General features: G+C 40.5%; 2 protein-coding genes across 3 annotated transcripts; both read right to left on the bottom strand.

Annotated features, from left to right (window-relative positions):
- Positions 1–13: 13 nt before the first annotated feature.
- LOC138967187 (methylcrotonoyl-CoA carboxylase beta chain, mitochondrial-like) lies at positions 14–19,009 on the bottom strand. Of its 2 annotated transcripts, none has more exons than XM_070339707.1 (11): positions 18,309–19,009; positions 17,390–17,568; positions 16,392–16,472; positions 15,561–15,739; positions 13,981–14,176; positions 13,178–13,269; positions 12,374–12,522; positions 8,493–8,602; positions 7,483–7,578; positions 6,095–6,241; positions 14–2,122 (listed from the first exon to the last, which is right to left on the bottom strand). In XM_070339707.1, exons 1-11 carry the CDS (start codon positions 18,691–18,693, stop codon positions 2,045–2,047), a joined length of 1,692 nt encoding a protein of 563 aa, XP_070195808.1. In that variant the 5' UTR covers positions 18,694–19,009; the 3' UTR covers positions 14–2,044. The 2 variants fall into 2 exon arrangements, with proteins under 2 accessions (XP_070195808.1, XP_070195809.1); XM_070339708.1 differs by having other exon boundaries at positions 8,517–8,602.
- On the bottom strand, positions 2,854–6,087 carry LOC138967188 (uncharacterized). Its single transcript, XM_070339709.1, has 2 exons — positions 5,344–6,087; positions 2,854–4,404 (listed from the first exon to the last, which is right to left on the bottom strand). Exons 1-2 carry the CDS (start codon positions 5,383–5,385, stop codon positions 4,051–4,053), a joined length of 396 nt encoding a protein of 131 aa, XP_070195810.1. The 5' UTR covers positions 5,386–6,087; the 3' UTR covers positions 2,854–4,050.
- Positions 19,010–19,890: the final 881 nt, after the last annotated feature.

Here is a 19,890-nt window from a genome sequence, read left to right as displayed (position 1 = left end):
AGAAAGTTCATTTATTGAATATTTCATATTTGTGTTAGATAGCATAACATTAGACATTGTTGTATATTTCTTGCAACATAGGATCATTTAGTCTTTAAACATCATTGTACTCCAATGGACAGGTGAAGAAAACTAGATGATTTGAAAATGGGTGCTTCTTACTTTGAATTGATGAAAGAATTGTTAACCTTTCATGTCTGTCTCTGTCTATATCAAGCATGGGAATTGTCCGCCGAAAGGCAAATTTCCGCCAAAAAAAAAATTCCGCAAAAAAAGCAAAGGTGTCCAAAGGAGGCAAAAATGGTTCTTAAAACTGAATATAATGGCAAACTTGGAGCTAAGATGACACCAAATTACACCAGTTGGGTTCTTTGGAGAAAAAAAATGTTCGCCCAAAATGCCCCCAAACCCCCCTAGCAGGGTTAGGCGCTTCACGCCGTCGACTTTGCTATTACTTACAAATGTTCAGCCTTTTTTACTTTTTTCAATTCCCATGCCTGCTATATGTAATGCTGTCTCTATCCCCTCTCTCTCACACACACACACACACACACACACACACACACACACACACACACACACACACACACACAGAGTATATTAAACGAAAATGAGTCATGGAATTCCAAAACATCAAATGCTGCTACCAAGATATGAAAATTGTAGACACAAGAAGTTTTAGTAGAATGTATTGCACAGGAGAAGTGAAGAGAGCAAGAAGCAACAATTTGACATAAAAGGTATACATGATATATATCACGAACAAAACATTATAAAATTGATGTACAATGTACACATTTAAGAAAGAAAGGTATGCAAAATACTCTTAAGTATATTTATATATCTTCTTCTTGTCGATCACACGTATATTTATATATAAATAACAATTGCATTTATCAAAATTCTACATGCAGTTTTCAACCTTTGTTTAGTCAAAGTCAAAACTTGTGGAGAATGACATAACAGGCTGACTGAAGACAGCAGAAGACATAATTGATCAATATCAAAGTAAGTAAAATACAGAGTAACTCACCTAGTATTCACATGGGACATTCACCCAATCTGAAGGAAATCTGAGATGTAAACTTCACATAGTCAGAAATCCCAAAACCAAATGTTTTGGATGATTTTTGTCATTAATCATTGCCTAGCTGGTGTCTTCCCTGCAAGCGGCTGAACATTTTGTCAGATAAGTTTTGTCTTATTAGTGTTTGTCTGTGCACTTAAAAGGCTGCTGGGTTGATATACCTGTGTCAATAATTAAATGTTCCAACAATGTTCCTTGTTTTTTTATTCACATAGTCAGTGAATTGTTCTTCATTAATTAATCAAACATGGAAGTGACGGGTGCAGTGGCGTGGTGGTAAGATGTCGGCCTCCAAATCGGGAGGTCGTGAGTTCGAATCCCGGTCGCTGCCGCCTGGTGGGTTAAGAGTGGAGATTTTTCCGATCTCCCAGGTCAACTTATGTGCAGACCTGCTAGTGACTTAACCCCCTTCGTGTGTACACGCAAGCACAAGACCAAGTGCGCACGGAAAAGATCCTGTAATCCATGTCAGAGTTCGGTGGGTTATGGAAACACGAAAATACTCAGCATGCCTACTCAACGAAAGCGGAGTGAAGCTGACTATGCTCTCAGAGCATAGTGTGGGGAACCCAAATGGGCAAACGAGCTCACACGTAACCAGAAAATTCTGGAACGCTGAAGAAGAAGAAAACATGGAAGCTATGAAAAGGTGCAGCAAGGGGAGAAGAAAGGGGACTAACATCTTCGATTTTGTGTTGAACAATGTCTTCTGAATCAAACGTCAATGAGAGGTCTTTTAATTATTCTGACAATGCTGCAGAAAGTTAAAAAAAAAGATAGACAGGAGCTGGATGACTCATTTTAAGAACATGAAATCAAACATCACAAATATATAAATCCTGGGGACAATGGAGTAGAAGGAATGAAAAAGTAAGGGTGTCATGCATCGTTAGAGGTTTCACAACCAAAAGTTAATTCCTGAGAAGATTGAGCATCAAAGAGCACAAGTGCTGACGATCACATCCTGATGACTGGGTAGGCAGGCTTGGCTGGATGGTTGTATGCCGTCACAATTCTCAGGCACTGAGACACAACCTGATTCACAAAGAAATGTATGTTATCACATACTGGAGTAATGACAATAATGACACTGAGAAGAGTAATGATTTGTAAACAGTAATCCTGAATAACAAACATTCCTGCTAAATTCGCAAAAAAGAATCAATAAGAATTGATGACCAGAGGTTATAAATGAAATACATTGTACATGTACCTACCAGGAATACAACAAAACAAAGCAAATTCAAATCAATGGTGAAGGTTCACTTACAAAAACATTATTTTATCAACATGCTTTTTCGTTTTTAGGTGAAAGGTAAAAAGTCATTTTTCAAGTAAAATCAAGTGTTACCAAATTATGACTAGAGCTTTGACCAAACTGATGACTACATATTCTCCCCCACCCCTTGTTAAAAAAATGTTGGCAAGCATGAGCATATACACCAGTTTGGTGCATCTTGCTTTTAACTTGTTCATTTCTGCATAGTTAGGGAGGCCCGGTGGCCATTTTAATTTTTAACGTTTTTTCCATAACTTTGGCCATTCATAAATCAAAGAATTATGTCTTTATTCTTCTGACATTTTGTAGATATGCTTAATATAATATTGTCTATGGGATCCGAAAATTTTAGGGATGTAGCTCTATAGGAAATTTAGCTATGAAGCACCAAAGTCGGGGGAAATGTCCATCACACCAACCCCAGACCACCTTAGAAAAACTTGTGCAGAGCACTAAACACAAAAAAAGTTCTTTTTCATCAACTGTTTTATTAATTGTACTTATTGAATGTTAAAACGCATGTATATAGAAATTATTTGCGAAAAAAGTAGTTAATGAAGTCAATTTAGCCAAATTAAAAAATGGCCGACATCTTCTGAATACTCTTATTTCTCAGATATGCAGATCTTCACTTTAACATGATTTATTCACCTAATATAAACTTATAATATATCAAATTAAAGGAAATTAGCTGCTCTTCATAGTTAAGACATATTCAATCAGATTTGATGGGGAAAAATATCAATTTTAGTTAGAATAATGAAAAAGTAAATATTACGTCACATAAAAATTCTTTCAAAAACCATTAAAAATAAAAAGTTTGTTCAAAGCAGAGACATCAACGGCAAGTCACAAGGATACTATTTGTTATATGGACCAAACTAAAAGAATAAAGTAACCAAATAAGTCTTAAAAAAAATAAAAAAAATAAAAAAGTTTAAAAAAATCAAACGGCGGATCTGTCACCTCAATTTAGCAGCACAACCAGTGCATAACTTTTTTTTTTAAATCACAAAAGGATAACACCTCCATCATGAAGTACATTAGAACTTTCAATAACATACAGAACTGTATGTGCAGCTTAATCACAGCTCGTTTTCATTCTCGCCGGCCTCAAACTGAAGACTCAGATGGTTGAAATCTTTGGTGAGCACCTTACTCTTCTGCACTAGTCCTGCAACTATCTTCTCGTGAACTTTCCTGTCAACAGTTCCTTGTTTGAGAGTTTTACTTTTAATCTTATCTCTCAGGAACTTCACCTTGGTTTCGAGTGCTAGAGTCTTTTTCTCCAGCAGTTTCCTCTCTTTTAGAATTCCCTTGCTGTCCTTTGACATAAAAGATGACAGTTCCTCAATCTTTTCTTCCAGAAAACTGTTCAATCTAAGCTGTCTGTCAAGTCGGTAGGCAAGCAACTCTTTTTCGATATTGCAGCTCACCAAATCCCTGTCGAATAAAGTCTTGCCTTGACGAAGAACAATCTCACAGTCACTCTCCGGCACGTCGACGGCACAAGGAGCAGGGATGGTTGAAGGGGCCGCAGGGGCTGGCTTCTCTGGAACAGCCACTATTCCATCTTGTTCAGAGATGCATTTTGACAAGACGTCAAGTTTCCACACGAAAGGCTGACACAAAAAGTCAAACAAGGCCGAGCAGTTCTTTTCAGTCGGTCGTCTGTTGTAGTTATTCACAGAGTCACAAGCTTGACGTAAACCTTTTTCACACGCCCACACTTTGCTTGCACGGAAGTTGGAGACCTGGAGTTGAACGCCTGAGTGGTGAACTTCATCAGCCAGAAGTGAAGAACTTCGAAGTAGCGACTAAGACAGGAGTCGTCCGGAAGAGTAACTTTGCCACATTTCTCCACATTCTCAGCCGAGAGCGTGAGAGAGATGAAGTCCCCATTTGTGATGTCTCGCAGTGTGCCAGCATTCTCTCCCAGTGGTCCTGATTCAGTTGTTAAGCAGCCGCTGAGAAGAGAGGTTCCAGGTACAAGTGAAAACTTGGTTCCAACAGCCTTCTGATCAGGGATGCAAACAATCTGAAAAACAAAAGAACATACATGTAAAACATAAAACAACTATATATTCAAGCCTAAAAAATATTAATAGAAACAAAACATTTTGTCTTTCTTTCTAATTAATTCACATACGACAGTGAAAAGATGTAATAATAATAATAATAAATGAGCATTTATATAGCGCAACATCATAACTTTACAATTATGCTCTTTGTGCTTGACACATTTAAAATTAAAACACAGTTATACAAGCATTTACATCTACATTCATAGTCAACAACGCTAAATTAAAAGCATACACCATCAAACATACATTACAAAAGATTCTTCCACTAAGTAATAAAAACATGAATAAAATAGGTAGTGAAAAATCACTAAAACAACATACACTACATGTAGCAGTGTCTCCAGCTGTATGGTAGTATCCCAAAAAGAACAGGAGTTGATCCCTTATTTACCAATAGTAACAACAACAATTTAAATCATCTGCAGTCATGATTCATATTCAGCAAACTTATTCTTCTACGTACCCGGGTATTCAGCAAACAAAACTGGTACAGTGCTCAGTAGCTATTGTGATATGACACGTTTCATTCCTGAAGTGCCACTCTGATCTATTAGATTTGTTACCATCCAGAAGAAAATATCAAATTTACAGATTTATTGTAAATATCTCATCAATCTTATGTTTAATGAGATTCAGGATGCGTTTACTTAAGCTTACTTTAAAAAACAAAACACAGCTCGATCAGCGAAACCTCGGGATTGTCCGACAGTGGTATCGCCCAAATACCGGGGATGATGATCTCCACATCAAAATCGAATATGTTGCATCTAAGCCGATTTACAAACACAATTTAACCTTCGATAGCTTGAAACACTAGAACTTAGTTATAATTTGATTTTCATTTAAAACTAATGCATATTTCGACAGAGAAACAGTTCAGATCAAATACATACCCACTCGACGCCCCCACAGCAGTTAGTTGACTCGCCCGCCATTACACATTCTGCAGCTTGGAACACAGCAACTCAGTCTCCACTCGGCTTTGTCAGGAGTGCGATTCGACGCTCAAATTCTCGTCTTGAAAACGCTCGCGTTAAAAAACCGCTTCGATTACAAATGAGAAACTTTGGCACAAGAAAATTCAAGATGTTGACGATCATACGCAATGCGTTGAACTTCGAACGATGAATGGAACAACTGTGAGCTCTTCGTTTGAAAATGGTTCGTGTGTGATATGCTACAGTGCTTCCCATTGGTTCATCGCTTGATATGACGTAAACAAAGGGGAGATCGTTACTTGTGCCAAGTTTCATTGGTGAATTATTTATAGTTTGCAAACGCGAACCAACCAAAAACGGGTTGTTTTGGGACCGATTTAGAACAAATCCGTGGCTTGGGGCCAAATCGCTGCACAGCGAGCCAGCGGCTAAGTCCGACGCACGCGCGCGACGCTTTGGGGCATTTTACACATCCAAATACAACTATATTAACACATTTTTTGCACATCAAACTTAGATGAGTGTACTAAGATGACTATACTCAAGAGCAATCATACTTTATTTGTTTCTAATAAAAATTCAAATAAGCACAATTTTGAGTTGAAAACAGCTCTTTGTACTCTCTGCTTGACTGCCGGGGCCGCGGAGAGCGTGAGCCTCCCTAGCATAGTTTACTATACAGCATGAATAAGCAAAAGTGACATACATCTCTGGTATCCTGAGGAAGGATAACACCATCGTCCAAGACACGTGATGAAGCAAAGACAGCAGTGGTTTCCATGGCAACCCTGTCCTTGTACTTGGCGATCATGCTCTCCCTCTTTGCCTCATCCTCCACACTTCCTCTCAGACCCTGTCAATATTATAATAGGAAGAATGATACGAAGAAGACCACATTTAACGTGAGCAATAAGACGGGCGCAGTGGCGTGGTGGTAAGACGTCGGCCTCCTAATCGGGAGGTCGTGAGTTCGAATCCCGGTCGCTGCCGCCTGGTGGGTTAAGAGTAGAAATTTTTCCGATCTCCCAGGTCAACTTATGTGCAGACCTGCTAGTGACTTAACCCCCTTCGTGTGTACACGCAAGCACAAGACCAAATGCGCACGGAAAAGATCCTGTAATCCATGTCAGAGTTCGGTGGGTTATAGAAACACGAAAATACCCAGCATGCCTCCCCCAAAATCGGCGTATGCTGCCTGAATGGCGGGGTAAAAACGGTCATACACGTAAACATCCACTCGTGCTCAAAACATGAGTGAACGTGGGAGTTTCAGCCCATGAACGACGAAGAAGAAGACGTGAGCAATAGCCTGGTGGATAAGACCAACGGCTCTTAGTTTTTAGTCTCAACTCATTGTCTCCCAGGTACGGATATCCGTACCCACTCATATGGCTCTATCTTACCAGGTACGAATATATCCACTCAGACTGTTAGCTTCAGTCACTTCCTGTAACGTCCATCTAACGCCTGCATTCCAGCGTGTTCTTACACGGTTACTACACAGTTACTACAATTCTGAGTGACCTGCTGCAGCACAGCTGGTCTCGGCTAATAAAACCTTGGTCAACATAGCTGGGGTAGAAAGAGTTAAATAGGAGATGGTGTCAAAATGAAAATGACATAATGAGAACACACACTGTGGAATATTTATTCAAAGAACGGTGCCAGTGAATGTTGTTTTGACCAAAACACCTTCAGCAACAAAAATAGTGAACTTTACAGCAGCATTTGTAAGATGTTTAATTTGCCGGCACAGTCCCTGTGCATAACGAAAGAAGAGCGACTGTTTGAGATCCACCCAGTAGGAGTGTGAACCTCACACGGTAATAAATCAGGTTATTGCTATTAGTCCCTTATCCTACAAATCCAAAAACTGTAAATACAGATTCATTCGCTTGCAAGCGGCCGAACATTCCGTCAAGCTAAGTCTTGTTTACTCATTGTTTGTCTGTGCACTGTAAAGACCGTTGGGTCGATATATTTGTGATTGTAACATATTGTTTTGTCAATAACAAACGTTCCAACAACTTACCTTTCTTGTTTTTTGATTCCCTTATCCTACAATAAAAAACGTAAAGGAGAAGAGAAACTCACAGCCTCAACAGCTTCCATGACAGTGTGAGGAGTTTCGGCACACCTGACCGCGTTGGGCCAGGAGAAGACAAAGTTGGGACTCATTGCCTTTCCTCCCTGAAGACATGCACGTTTCAACATTAGCAAGTCTACATGCATTCATACATATCTGCTCAAGTAAACAAACATTTGGAACATGTTCAGGTAAGTTCTGTTTCCATTTATTGAATTTTGCTTAAACATGTACAGTGGAACCCCCCTTTTAAGACCTCCAAAAATCTGAGAAAATCAGGTCTTCAAAAAGGAGGGAGGTGTAAAATTGGGGTAAACAGAGCTTATGAACAAACAGTCTGAGAAAACGGTCTTAAAAGGTGAAGTCTTAAATTTGGGGGTCCTAAAAGGGGGTTCCACTGTATAAACATTAAAATTTGTTCCCCAGCTTGTTACCCTGATAAAGGCTAATATCCAAAATATATGAAAAGAAATACATGAACGTGTACCATAATGGTTGCTGTTTCTTTTTGTGTGTATGTTATTTTATGGAGATATTTCTTATGTTTACACAAATCAAATATGAGACGTACACAAGATTTTGCTGAAAATCATTATCCTTGTGTTCAGACTCACTTTGAGCGCCAAAGCTTGAAAGACCACCATCATCTTAAAAATAGCTTTAAAACCTAAACAACTGATATCACAATTCAGAAAAAAATTTGTTCATTCACTCGTATCAGGACATTTTATTTCTGTACAAAAAAAACTAATTTAAGATGACCAGACAATCAACCAGGCAATCAAAGTCACAAGATTTCTTAATCCTGCAAAATGTGCAATCAGGTTAATCAGGAATTCTACCACATACCCTACTGCACATCCACATCGGTCGCTGTCCTAGCCTGCACTGATCCTTACACAGCTCACACACACGTCATTCGCTAACCATGCAAATACGACTATACACTAATTCATGTGCATTCCGAATTCACAAGCGTACTATGACTCAGCACATCCATACCCCAAGCTTTCAATACCATGAGATAATGTGTGGGCCCAACAGCGTTGCCAACCACCACAGTAATCTTGGGCACCGTGCTGCAACTGACCACTGCCATCATTCTCGCCTGACACTTCAACTGCAACGCTAGAACAAAACCAAACAAGTCGCGTAAGGCAAAATTACTACATTTAGTCAAGCTGTGGAACTCACAGAATGAAACTGAACGCACTGCATTTTTTCACAATGACCGTAGTCCGCCGCTTGTGCATAACAAAGTGAAACTGACGAGCCTGTTCAGCGCGGTAGTGGTTTCGCTGTGCTGCATAGCACGCTTTTCTGTACCTCTCTTCGTTTTAACTTTCTGAGCGTGTTTTTAATCCAAACATATCATATCTGTATGTTTTTGGAATCAGGAACCGACAAGGAATAAATAGATCCCTGCGCCTTGAGTCCGAGTCTGGAGATACGCGCGCGATATAAGACTTCATATAACAAGGAATAAGATGAAATTGTTTATAAATCGATTTCGTAAATTTAATTTTGATCATTTTTATATTTTTAATTTTGAGAGCTTGTTTTTAATCCAAATATAACATATTTATATTTTTTTGGAATCAGAAAATGATGTAGAATAAGATTAACATAAATTTGGATCGTTTGATAAAAAACACATTATTATTACAATTTTCAGATTTTTAATGACCAAAATCATTGATTAATTTTTAAGCCACCAAGCTAAAATGCAATACCGAAGTCCGGCCTTCGTCGAAGATTGCTTTACAAAAATTTCAATCAATTTGATTGAAAAATGAGGGTGTGACAGTGCCGCCTCAACTTTTACAAAAAGCCGGATATGACGTCATCAAAAGTATTTATCGAAAGAAAGAAAAAAACGTCCGGGGATATCATTCCCAGGAACTCTCATGTCAAATTTCATAAAGATCGGTCCAGTAGTTTGGTCTGAATTGCTCCACACACACACACGCAGACACACACATACACACACACACATACACCACGACCCTCGTCTCAATTCCCCCTCTATGTAAAAACATTTAGTCAAAACTTGACTAAATGTAACAAAAAGGAAAATCAGAACTAAAGTAAATCCTGCTATGCTACAATGAAGAAAAAGAAGAGGGGGAAATAACAGAGAAAGAACAAAATGTCAGAAAAAATCATATAAATCTGATGAAGCATCCAGCATGCTGCAGTGGAACCTCTCTCCTAAGACCCTCCAATTTAAGACTCCCTCCCTTTTAAGACCATAATTTCTCAGATTGCTTGAGGTTTTAAAAGGGGGGGTTCCACTGTACATGTATACCCAGACTACTTCTGTTAATTTTCATAAGTTAAGATTTAGTTCTGACCTGAGCTTAACAGTTAACTTTTCAATAGTTGAGCAATTAAGTATGTACAAACCCATAAAACTTACAAATACATAACAAACAAGAGGCGAAGCCTTCAAGGCTCACAAAAGAAATCGACAAACAGTAACACAAACTCAATCACTCCGTCACACATACACACACACAGTAAGCATAGCAGTGACACGGTGCAAGAGTGCGAGACACTAGATCTAGATCTGTCTGTCTGTAGCCTACTTACGGGGACACGACTGCCAGATGGACAGATCGACACTGCGCTTTCGACAGCGCTTCGTCGTGCAGACACTGGAAACACGCTGTGCAGATTAACCTGTAGGAAATCTCCTTTGGTATCTTCCTTATCTATTTTTCTGGAGCTATGAAACTGAACAATGTGAAATCGTCTTCTCCGAATCGGCGAACTGCAGCTCGATGATAACTGTATCTATACCACAATCCTTCACGCGATCTGACCTAACCTTGACCCCTGCCCTGGTCTACATACCACACACGACACAAACCAGTCACCTGTTTTTACCCCCCCAAAACCCCCCACCACCCGTTTTCTTTGGATACACACTTTAACTACATACGTGCCAACGAAATGTTGATCATTGCTTCAATACTTTGAAGCTGTTGCTTGAATAATAACCAGGTAAAATTAGTATTTCGGTGTTCAGTCAAATGTTAAAGTTTCTACCACAGACATACATACATACGCACGCACAGACAGACAAAAGTTAGCATCCCATTGGCTACACTTACGTGAGCCAAAAATAAACGGTTGCCTTCATTTTTACCCCAAGCTCTTCAGCTTTCCAAGGCCTTTAGCAGCTTCTTTGACCCTGGCATTTGGTCAACTAAGTCACCCAGACAAACAGGCACTGTCCTTCCAGTGAAAACAATTAGACTTTTTTTTCTTCTTCTTTTGACCAAAGTTGCATGCAGGTTGCTTCAACCCAATTTTTTGTGGCCTGATTCCTTTCAAATTTTTTGTTTGTTGTTGCAGGGAGCATCCTTCTTCATTGGTCTTTTTCTTGCTTTCGTTTTTGTTTTTAAAACATTTACTTTTACATGCTATAACACAAAAAACTTACTTCTAAAACAAGGACTGGGTGGCCGAGTGGTAACGCACTTGCGCTCACAAGCGAGAGGTTGCGAGTTCGACCCTGGGTCAGGGCGTTAGCAATTTTCCCCCCCCCTTTCCTATCCTGGGTGGTGGGTTCAAGTGCTAGTCTTTCGGATGAGACGAAAAACCGAGGTCCCTTCGTGTACACTACATTGGGGTGTGCACGTTAAAGATCCCACGATTGACAAAAGGGTCTTTCCTGGCAAAATTGTATAGGCATAGATAAAAAAATGTCCACCAAAATACCCGTGTGACTTGGAATAATAGGCCGTGAAAAGTAGGATATGCGCCGAAATGGCTGCGATCTGCTGGTCGATGTGAATGCGTGATGTATTGTGTAAAAAATTCCATCTCACACGGCATAAATAGATCCCTGCGCCTTGAGTCCGAGTCTGGAGATACGCGCGCGATATAAGACTTCATATAACTATAACAATTAGACACACCATCTGAGACCTGGCCAAGCATTTACATGACCTATGACCTTCCCTCCACTTGGACACAATCAATCAATTAACACTCAGGGTGAACCGCAACACGGTGGCCTAGTGGTAAGGCGTCCGCCCCGTGAGCGGGAGGTCGTGGGTTCCAACCCCGGCCGGGTCATACCTAAGACTTTAAGAATTGGCGATCTAGTGGCTGCTCCGCCTGGCGTCTGGCATTATGGGGTTGGTGCTAGGACTGGTTGGTCCGGTGTCAGAATAATGTGACTGGGTGCGAACGACGAAGAAGAAGAAGAATGTGACTGGGTGAGACATGAAGCCTGTGCTGCGACTTCTGTCTTGTGTGTGGCGCACGTTAAATGTCAAAGCAGCACCGCCCTGATATGGCCCTTCGTGGTCGGCTGGGCGTTAAGCAAACAAACAAACAAACACTCTGGGTGGTACGGTGGATTACCCCCCTTTTAAGACCTCCCAAAATCTCAGAAACTTGGGTCTTAAAAAGGAGGGAGTCTTAAAATGGGGGTAATTTTACAGAGGTTATGAACAGAAAGTCAGAGAAAACAAGGTCTTAAAAAGGAGGGAGTCTTAAAATGGGGGTAATTTTACAGAGGTTATGAACAGAAAGTCAGAGAAAACAGGGTCTTAAAAAGGAGGGCGTCTTAAATTGGGGGGTCTTACAAGGGGGGTTCCACTGTATACCTATGCAGAGTGGGACTTTTTTTATGAATTATTTTTTAAACGGAAACTTCAGTGGCAACCTGTGCAATTATTTCATCAAAAGTTTCTCCCTCTACACTAGGAAGCAGTCAGATGTAGATTTTAGTATGTGTTCATGTGAAGGGATGTTGTTATCCAATGTAAGAGCCTTATTTACTTACTGCCTGTTATGACGGTTGTAAAAGCCTGGCCAGTAAGCCAAATTTAAGAAGAACTGTACCTTTCGGAATACTTATAATGAAAAAAAAGGCACACATACCATTTCCTTTGTCCGCTATTTCAGGCGAAGTGTTTTGCAAGAAGATAAGAGGAATCTGCCTTTCGTTGCACAACGTGACAAAGTGAGCTCCCTTGGATGCTGCATCAGCAGTCACCTCCCCTTGGTTCCCGACAATTCCCACAAGATACCTGCAAGCATTTAAAAAAAAAAAAAAAAAGATTGAGTCAATGACAAGGTTACACACAGACTGCGAGCACACACTGTACTTGCATTCACAGTGTACAGAAATAGAGTTTGCTACAATTATCTCCTCCTGTGTCGTAAGTCTGCACACCCGAAAAACAGAGCCCTATATTTGCACTGAGAAGATTGGTATGTTGTAACTAAAAACACATACATTTCTTTGTCAAAAATGTTTTTCGGTTCAGGTAACAGCCACCTGCTGAGTGGCAAGATGAAGCTGAACATTTTTCACAGATGCTAATTGGTCCAGTGATTAAGTTGTGAAAAATGTTAAAAATATGCATTCCATGGCAGACGATACAAATGAAAGCAAACTGACAGTAGTAACGATCAAAGTAAATATTAGACCACTATGTTTAAAAAAGCAATAACTGTAGCCAACTCTTACATTGCCCATCCTCTATATCTTTAAAGGACAACTCCAGGTAATTCAAATAAGATGACTATATCAAGAATTCACACTAACAATATCTCTACAGTGTCAGAGATCTCAGTACTCATAGTTCAAACACTTTAACAATGTAACTAGATTTAATCTAAAAAGTGAAGAATTTAACAGAATTTTTAACAAAAACGAAAAAACAAGGAGAAACTGCTTACCCATCCACATGCGCAAAGCCAGTAATAAGCGATGGTCCAAACATCTGCTTGAATTCATGGAAAGCACTTGCGTCCACCACCCTTGCTATAACCTGAAAATATAACAAAGATAAAATATACCTAAACCCCCTCGGGTGATACCTTTTAACCAATCACACCTTCTGCTGTCCCTTTGTCTGTTATCTTATAAAGCAATACCCTCTGATGAGAGGACACCTCCAAAGAAAGAATATTTTCTGTTGACCCATTTTGGGTGGGTGGGATGGGGGAAGGGGGAGGGGATGCATGCCTCCTGACCCCCTTTACCTGCTTCGTGCTTTGCGACTATATGTCCCATCAGAATGTGTTTGAGGGAGTCAAACGAGCCAAACACTTTTTCTCCCTGGCTGAACCCTGGTCATACTTAACCTGTAAACATGTTCTCCCCCATCTCTCTCCTTCTGCAAACACAGACACACACACACACACACACACACACACACACACACACACACACACAAACACACACACACACACACACACACACACACACAAACACAAACACACACACACACACATGGGTGCAACCTGGAAAATTCCAAAAACCGGCAAAAGTTGGGGTCCAAGCTTTTTTAGTATTTAAAATGCCAAAAAAAACCCTCTCCTGGAACAAAAACATCGGCAGCCGATGAAACCAAAAACCGGCTGCCGGCATGTAGCCGGCAGAGTTGCACCCATGCACACACACACACAGACACACACACACACACAGACACACACACACACACACACACACCTCTCTCTATTTTCATACAGTACCATACCTGAAACATATCAATCTGATGTTGATCATTGCTGGGGATCAAGGAGGGTAAATCTTGCGGATCATACAGAGGTAGTCTTGAGGGTAACCTTCCTTTGATGTCTTCATGATGAACATTGAGCGTAGATACAATGTCACGACATGTCTCGAAGGCTGACTTTTCATCTTGAGCAAAATAGTCAGTACAGCCGCTTACTCTGCAAGTGCAAAACAGAATAAGACAAATCTGAGACACCTTTAATTCCATTTTAACATTGTTTCGGACATTATTTTTTTTCTTCAAAAAGACAAGCAAACTGTATGGTCTAGCCAGTAGACTTCCTTCCACCACCAACTCCCTAGCCTAGCGAAAAAAAAATTTCTTTCTTTATTTGGTGTTTAACATCATTTTCAACCACGAAGGTTATATCGCGACGGGGGAAGGGGGGAGATGGGATAGAGCCACTTGTCAATTGTTTCTTGTTCACAAAACACTAATCAAAAAATTGCTCCAGGGGCTTGCAACGTAGTACAATATATTACCTTACTGGGAGAATGCAAGTTTCCAGTACAAAGGACTTAACATTTCTTACATACTGCTTGACTAAAATCTTTACAAACATTGACTATATTCTATACAAGAAACACTTAACAAGGGTAAAAGGAGAAACAGAATCCGTTAGTCGCCTCTTACGACATGCTGGGGAGCATCGGGTAAATTCTTCCCCCTAACCCGCGGGGGGAAGGGAGTACAGTAATAACGGGCGCTGTGGCGAGGTGGTCAGACGTCGGCCTCTTAATTAAAAGGTCGAGGGTTCGAATCCCAGCCGCGGCCGCCTGGTGGGTTAAGTGTGGAGATTTTTCCGATCTCCCAGGTCAACTTATGTGCAGATCTGCTAGTGGCTTATCCCCCTTCGTGTGTACACGCAAGCACAAGACCAAGTGCGCATGGAAAAGACCCTGTAATCCATGTCAGAGTTCGGTGAGTTATAGAAACACGAAAATACCCAGCATGCTTCCTCCAAAAGCGGCGTATGGTTGCCTTAATGGCGGGGTAAAAACGCTCATACACGTAAAATTCCACTATTGCAAAAACACGAGCGTACGTGGGAGTTTCAGCCCACGAACGCAGAAGAAGAAGAAGAAGTAATAACAAAGGCTCAAAAATGTCTTAAACAAAACTAAAACTGGTTGACTCAAATATACCTACTCCTATCTGAAGCTGCTGAAGTTTAAAAAAACATTCAGTTGCGCAGGCAAAGCTTCAGAAACTGTTGTACCTTTCACTGTCTTCATGTTTTTGTACCTGCACTTTCATGTCAAAACAGCCACTCTTATAGACCTTTTTGGTATCTGAGCAGCTCTCGTGAGAAATACAATTTCCTGATGCAGATCAGAGTGAATGAAATAAAAAAAAATTAATTGTGATATCAGTTATTGAGGTTTTAAAGACACGCTCTTTCAGTCTTTGTTAAGCTTAGAACGTTGTGAGAACTTCCAACCTCAGCTTTCACAGCTGGCGCGAGATAGCTGTACCACATGCTTTGAAGTTTGCAAGAGCTTGAGAGATCTTGGAATACCAATAGGGTCTATTCAGCTTACTTGCAATGAACAGTGGCTCCACCTAGATCCTCTGTACTAATGATTTCCCCTAAGGCTGCCTTGACCAAGGGGGGACCACCCAAAAACACAGAGCCCGTTCGGTGAACGATGACGGTTTCCTGTGCCATTGTTGGAACGTAGGCACCTCCTGCTGTGCAGCTACCACACACAACCGCCACCTGAAACACGATGAAAGAAAAGATAAAAATACTTATCACTTTGAATTTGCACTTGTACAGTGGAACCCCCTTATTAAGACTCCCCCCCCCCCCCCCCCCCCCCCCCCCCCCCCGTTTTAGGACCTCACCCACTTTTAGAAACCCTAAGATAGTTTACAGATTTTCTGTTCAGAGCATCAGAACGTCTGTAAATTTTAACTTCATTTTATGACTCCCTTACTTCTAAACCCTAATTTTTGTCAGATTTCCAGATGTCTTAAAAGGGGGCTTCCATTGTACATTTATCTCTTCTGGTTTTTTTTAAATTTCAGTAGAGGTGCTATATATGCCATTACATTCAAAGTGTTATTAACATCAAATACACTACCACCAACTTCATTTCCAGAGCTGAACTCCAAGTGTAAAGGCGAACAAGAAGAAGAATATCAAATACATATACCATTAAACTTGCTTTTCATTCTAACTATTGTAGACAAGTAATTTTGTCACATGATGGCAGTTTTGAAGAGGGTGGTACGCGAGGGCCTGATATTCCACATTACATTGTGCTATAATAGCCAAAGAAATCATCATTTACACATCATCATGCATTGCAATCAAAGAGTACATGTATGAAGTACGACTCTCATTCACTTAGTACACTGAACATCACCTGTGGAATTTGCTCAGCAGACATGATAGCTTCATTGTAGAATGCACGGCCACCATGGTTCTTGTCGGGAAATATGTCAGACTGCAAATAAGGGCAAGAACATTTATTTGTATCATTTCATATTGGCCACCAGAATTGGCCCCATATATATATAGGACTAGATGAATACCCGCTTCGCCGGGAAGAAGTCGAGCCAAATACCTGGCTGCGTAAGCCGGCGCACCGCACGAAGGAAGGGAGATAAACGCGCAAAACACTGGAGAAGAGTAAAAATAGTATAACGGGAATATGGATCGAGCGTTGTCGACAGTGACCTTCTAAAAATAGAAACGGGAATATGGATTGACGCCACACGAAGGAAGGGAGATAAATGCTGAAAACACTGGAGAAGATAAGGAAGAGTTACTGGTAGTGGATCCAGGAAAAAAAAAACAAAATCGGTTCAGCGCTGCGCGCTGAGAGCACGTGTTGAAATATCTCATTGACCAGATTGTGTCCCGGGTGTACCTGAATATGCCCACCAAATTTGAAACAGATCCATCGAGAACCTTGGCCGCGCATTGCGGACAGGTCACAGACACACAGACACAAGTCGTATATATATATGAAAGCGACATCACAATATGAAAGAAGAGAGATCATTTTGAGATGTATTCAGTGTGACAACAAACTTCACATGGGGCCACTTTTGGAGATTGCCTTCATGTTACGTACAGGCATGGTTTTATAAACAACATGGGCCACTCTATGGCTGCCGTATACAAGAAAATGCTTACGTCAAATAAATGTACAAATACCATGCATTCAATCAAGTTTCGTTTCTATTAATTCCTCTTTCGTACTAGACAACTCGGGCTAGTTTACGACAAAAGTCATGCAATGGTGGCACCTGCTATAATTTGTGTCAAGAATGAAAATGAAAGAGTCCAGAAAATCTACTAAACCAAATGTGATAAAGAAAGTAACATTCTGCAAACCCAGAATGTTTGTTAATTTACCTGAAGAGGAAGAAATGCTCCTCCAGAATCAACAACATAAATGCAAGGGATGCGATTCTGTTGAGCAATCTCTTGGGCACGGAGCTGCTTCCTGACAGTGATGGGATAGCTTGTTCCTCCTTTAAATGCTCCATCATTTGCTAACACCATGCAGAGCTTGCCGCACACACTTCCTATACCTGCACAAATAATTCATAATTAGGTTTAGAAAAAAAATGGGGAGTAATATGAGATCTTTTAAGGTATTCAGGGGGAAGAGATGAAAAGAAAATTAACAATATTAATCATCAACATGATAATAATCATAACAAGTTTTGATATATCTATAGTGCTATTCAATACCAAACAACAACGCTTTACAATTTACATAAAACAAGCCATTGAGCCAATTAATCCGGCACACAGATCTCAGGGGTGAAAACATAAATTTTAACTTCGAATATTACACGTTGGTTCTCGAGCATGTGTTGACTAGTTGGTTTCTGAGTTTCTCCATGTGTACTGTACGTTCTGTCGACCTCACTGTTCGAGGTTAGTTATGTTGATTAATGACCCTATGCTCCCGTTCACTTTGTATAAGTTTGGAAAGCAATGTCAAGTAGCATTAATTTCAAGTGTGACCCGACATTACGTTGTAGTCCGGCTCCGAAATGCATTGACCATTTGCCGAAAGGCGCTGACGTCATAGAATGAAGGATTTCCCTACACAGAATTCCAAACGGTTTTGGAAATTTTGAAGATTCAGTTCGGGACGACGACACTCTATGGTCGGTTTCTTATATAAAGGAAAGCAAGCCGTTAAAAATGGGCTTCGATAGAGCCAATGAAGGGGGATAGGAACTTAATTCTAGATCATATTCATGAACGAACCTGTGATGGACATTAATAAACATTTGGCACACAATATTGAACATGACACCTGTGATGACGCCAGCTCGTGGTACAGTGCCATACTCCATCATGAAGCCAGCAAGTGGAGACAACTCCAAGAAAGGCGTGTCTTCGTCAATCAGTGCTTTCACTCGATCCTCTACCACCATCTTTTTGTTTCGCTGCGTGTGACGTTCGATGGCTTTAGCTCCACCTCCAGCATGCGCCACTGCCAAAGCCGACTTGAACACCTCTTCATGCCTGCTGAAATTTTCACTGTTTGCTTTTGAAATTTCAGCATTTAGCTGGTCCAGTTTCAAGGTTGGAAACTTAGGCAGAGCTGCACTGGATCCCATGGAGGCTACACATCTCTGGCAAATAGTTTCTACCGGTGCTGTCAGTAGCCGGAATTTATTTAAGACAGTTGCTGCCATTGCCTAGCTGTGACTCCAAAGAAATCAACAGTCTTGTCCAGATATTCTTGCACACTTCAGAGCATATTGGATTCGCCTGTTAGCTGAAAACCTTCTGAGGTAGTGATTCTCTTAGAAAGATGTTCACGTACACTGAACTTTGTGAAATGAGAAGTGGTATTATATTGAGTCCGACACAAGAAATGATGAAATTCAAACATATGCAGAAGATGCAATCACAATAATACAATCGGTGTATGTCAGCTGAATGATCGTTCGGTTTCCAAGGCAAATACACAGCAAATGCACGGACATACATGTGTTTTCAGTGTGCACTGAGTGAGGTTGAAGTTCAATTCGGGGGCAATAACTCCGAGACCGCTCCGAGACGGTCCGACTAAACTACGCGCCAGCACGCGCCAGCACGCGCTACCTTGAACCATAGCACTTATATACTTTATTTTTATATTTCTAGTTAGTTCATCGTCCATTCTCACATAATACAAAATTTCAAACTTCAATGATGAAAAATACGGAAGTTATGACGAGTTTAAGGAGAGCTAATGCACTACTCTCAAATCCGACGATTTCTCTATGATTGACTAAACAGCGTGCTACCACTTTGAAGTAGACGCTACCCAGTGATCCATAACACTTACATAATTTATTTTTATAGTCTATATAGTTCATTGTCCATTCTTACATAATACAAAATTTCAAGCTTGAGTGTTGAACATTTCAGTAGTTATGACGGGTTTTAGGCGAGCTAATGCGCTACTCTCAAATCCGACAAAATCCGGCAGTGACTAAAACTGCGCGCTACCAATTTTAAGTGGACGCTACTGAGATTCATAGCTGTTATATAATTTATCTGTATGTTTCTAGTCATTCCATCGTCAGTTCTTACATTATACAAAATTTCAAACTTCAGTGATAAAATTTACGATAGCTAAGACGCGTTATAGGAGAGCTATCCTAAGGCCGTGGCTCCATGTCCGACGAATGCCGGACGTTTCGGCCCTAAGACGTTTCGGGCCTAAGACGTTTCGGCCCCATTTGGGGGTGCGTCTAATTACCCAAATGAACCCAAATGAACCCAAATGATACCCAAATGAATCCAAATGAACCCAAATGATACCCAAATGAATCCAAATGAACCCAAATGATACCCCAATGATACCATTTATATAATATTATTCCATTCAACTCATTCATATC

The sequence above is a fragment of the Littorina saxatilis genome, linkage group LG5, assembly GCF_037325665.1.
Source record: "Littorina saxatilis isolate snail1 linkage group LG5, US_GU_Lsax_2.0, whole genome shotgun sequence".
Lineage (NCBI taxonomy): Eukaryota > Metazoa > Mollusca > Gastropoda > Littorinimorpha > Littorinidae > Littorina > Littorina saxatilis.
This window is presented reverse-complemented; position numbering and strand designations above follow the sequence as displayed.

Excerpts from the sequence above, each read along its gene's own strand:
- LOC138967188 (XM_070339709.1), bottom strand. The coding sequence starts at position 5,385 with ATGGCGGGCGAGTCAACTAACTGCTGTGGGGGCGTCGAGTGG. Across the intron at positions 4,405-5,343 it reads GCTGTGGGGGCGTCGAGTGG|ATTGTTTGCATCCCTGATCA; the intron begins GTATGTATTTGA and ends TTTGTTTTTCAG.
- LOC138967187 (XM_070339707.1), bottom strand. The coding sequence starts at position 18,693 with ATGGCAGCAACTGTCTTAAATAAATTCCGGCTACTGACAGCACCGGTA. Across the intron at positions 15,740-16,391 it reads CTGCTGAGCAAATTCCACAG|GTGGCGGTTGTGTGTGGTAG; the intron begins GTGATGTTCAGT and ends ATCGTGTTTCAG. Across the intron at positions 7,579-8,492 it reads GGCCCACACATTATCTCATG|GGAGGAAAGGCAATGAGTCC; the intron begins GTATTGAAAGCT and ends GCATGTCTTCAG.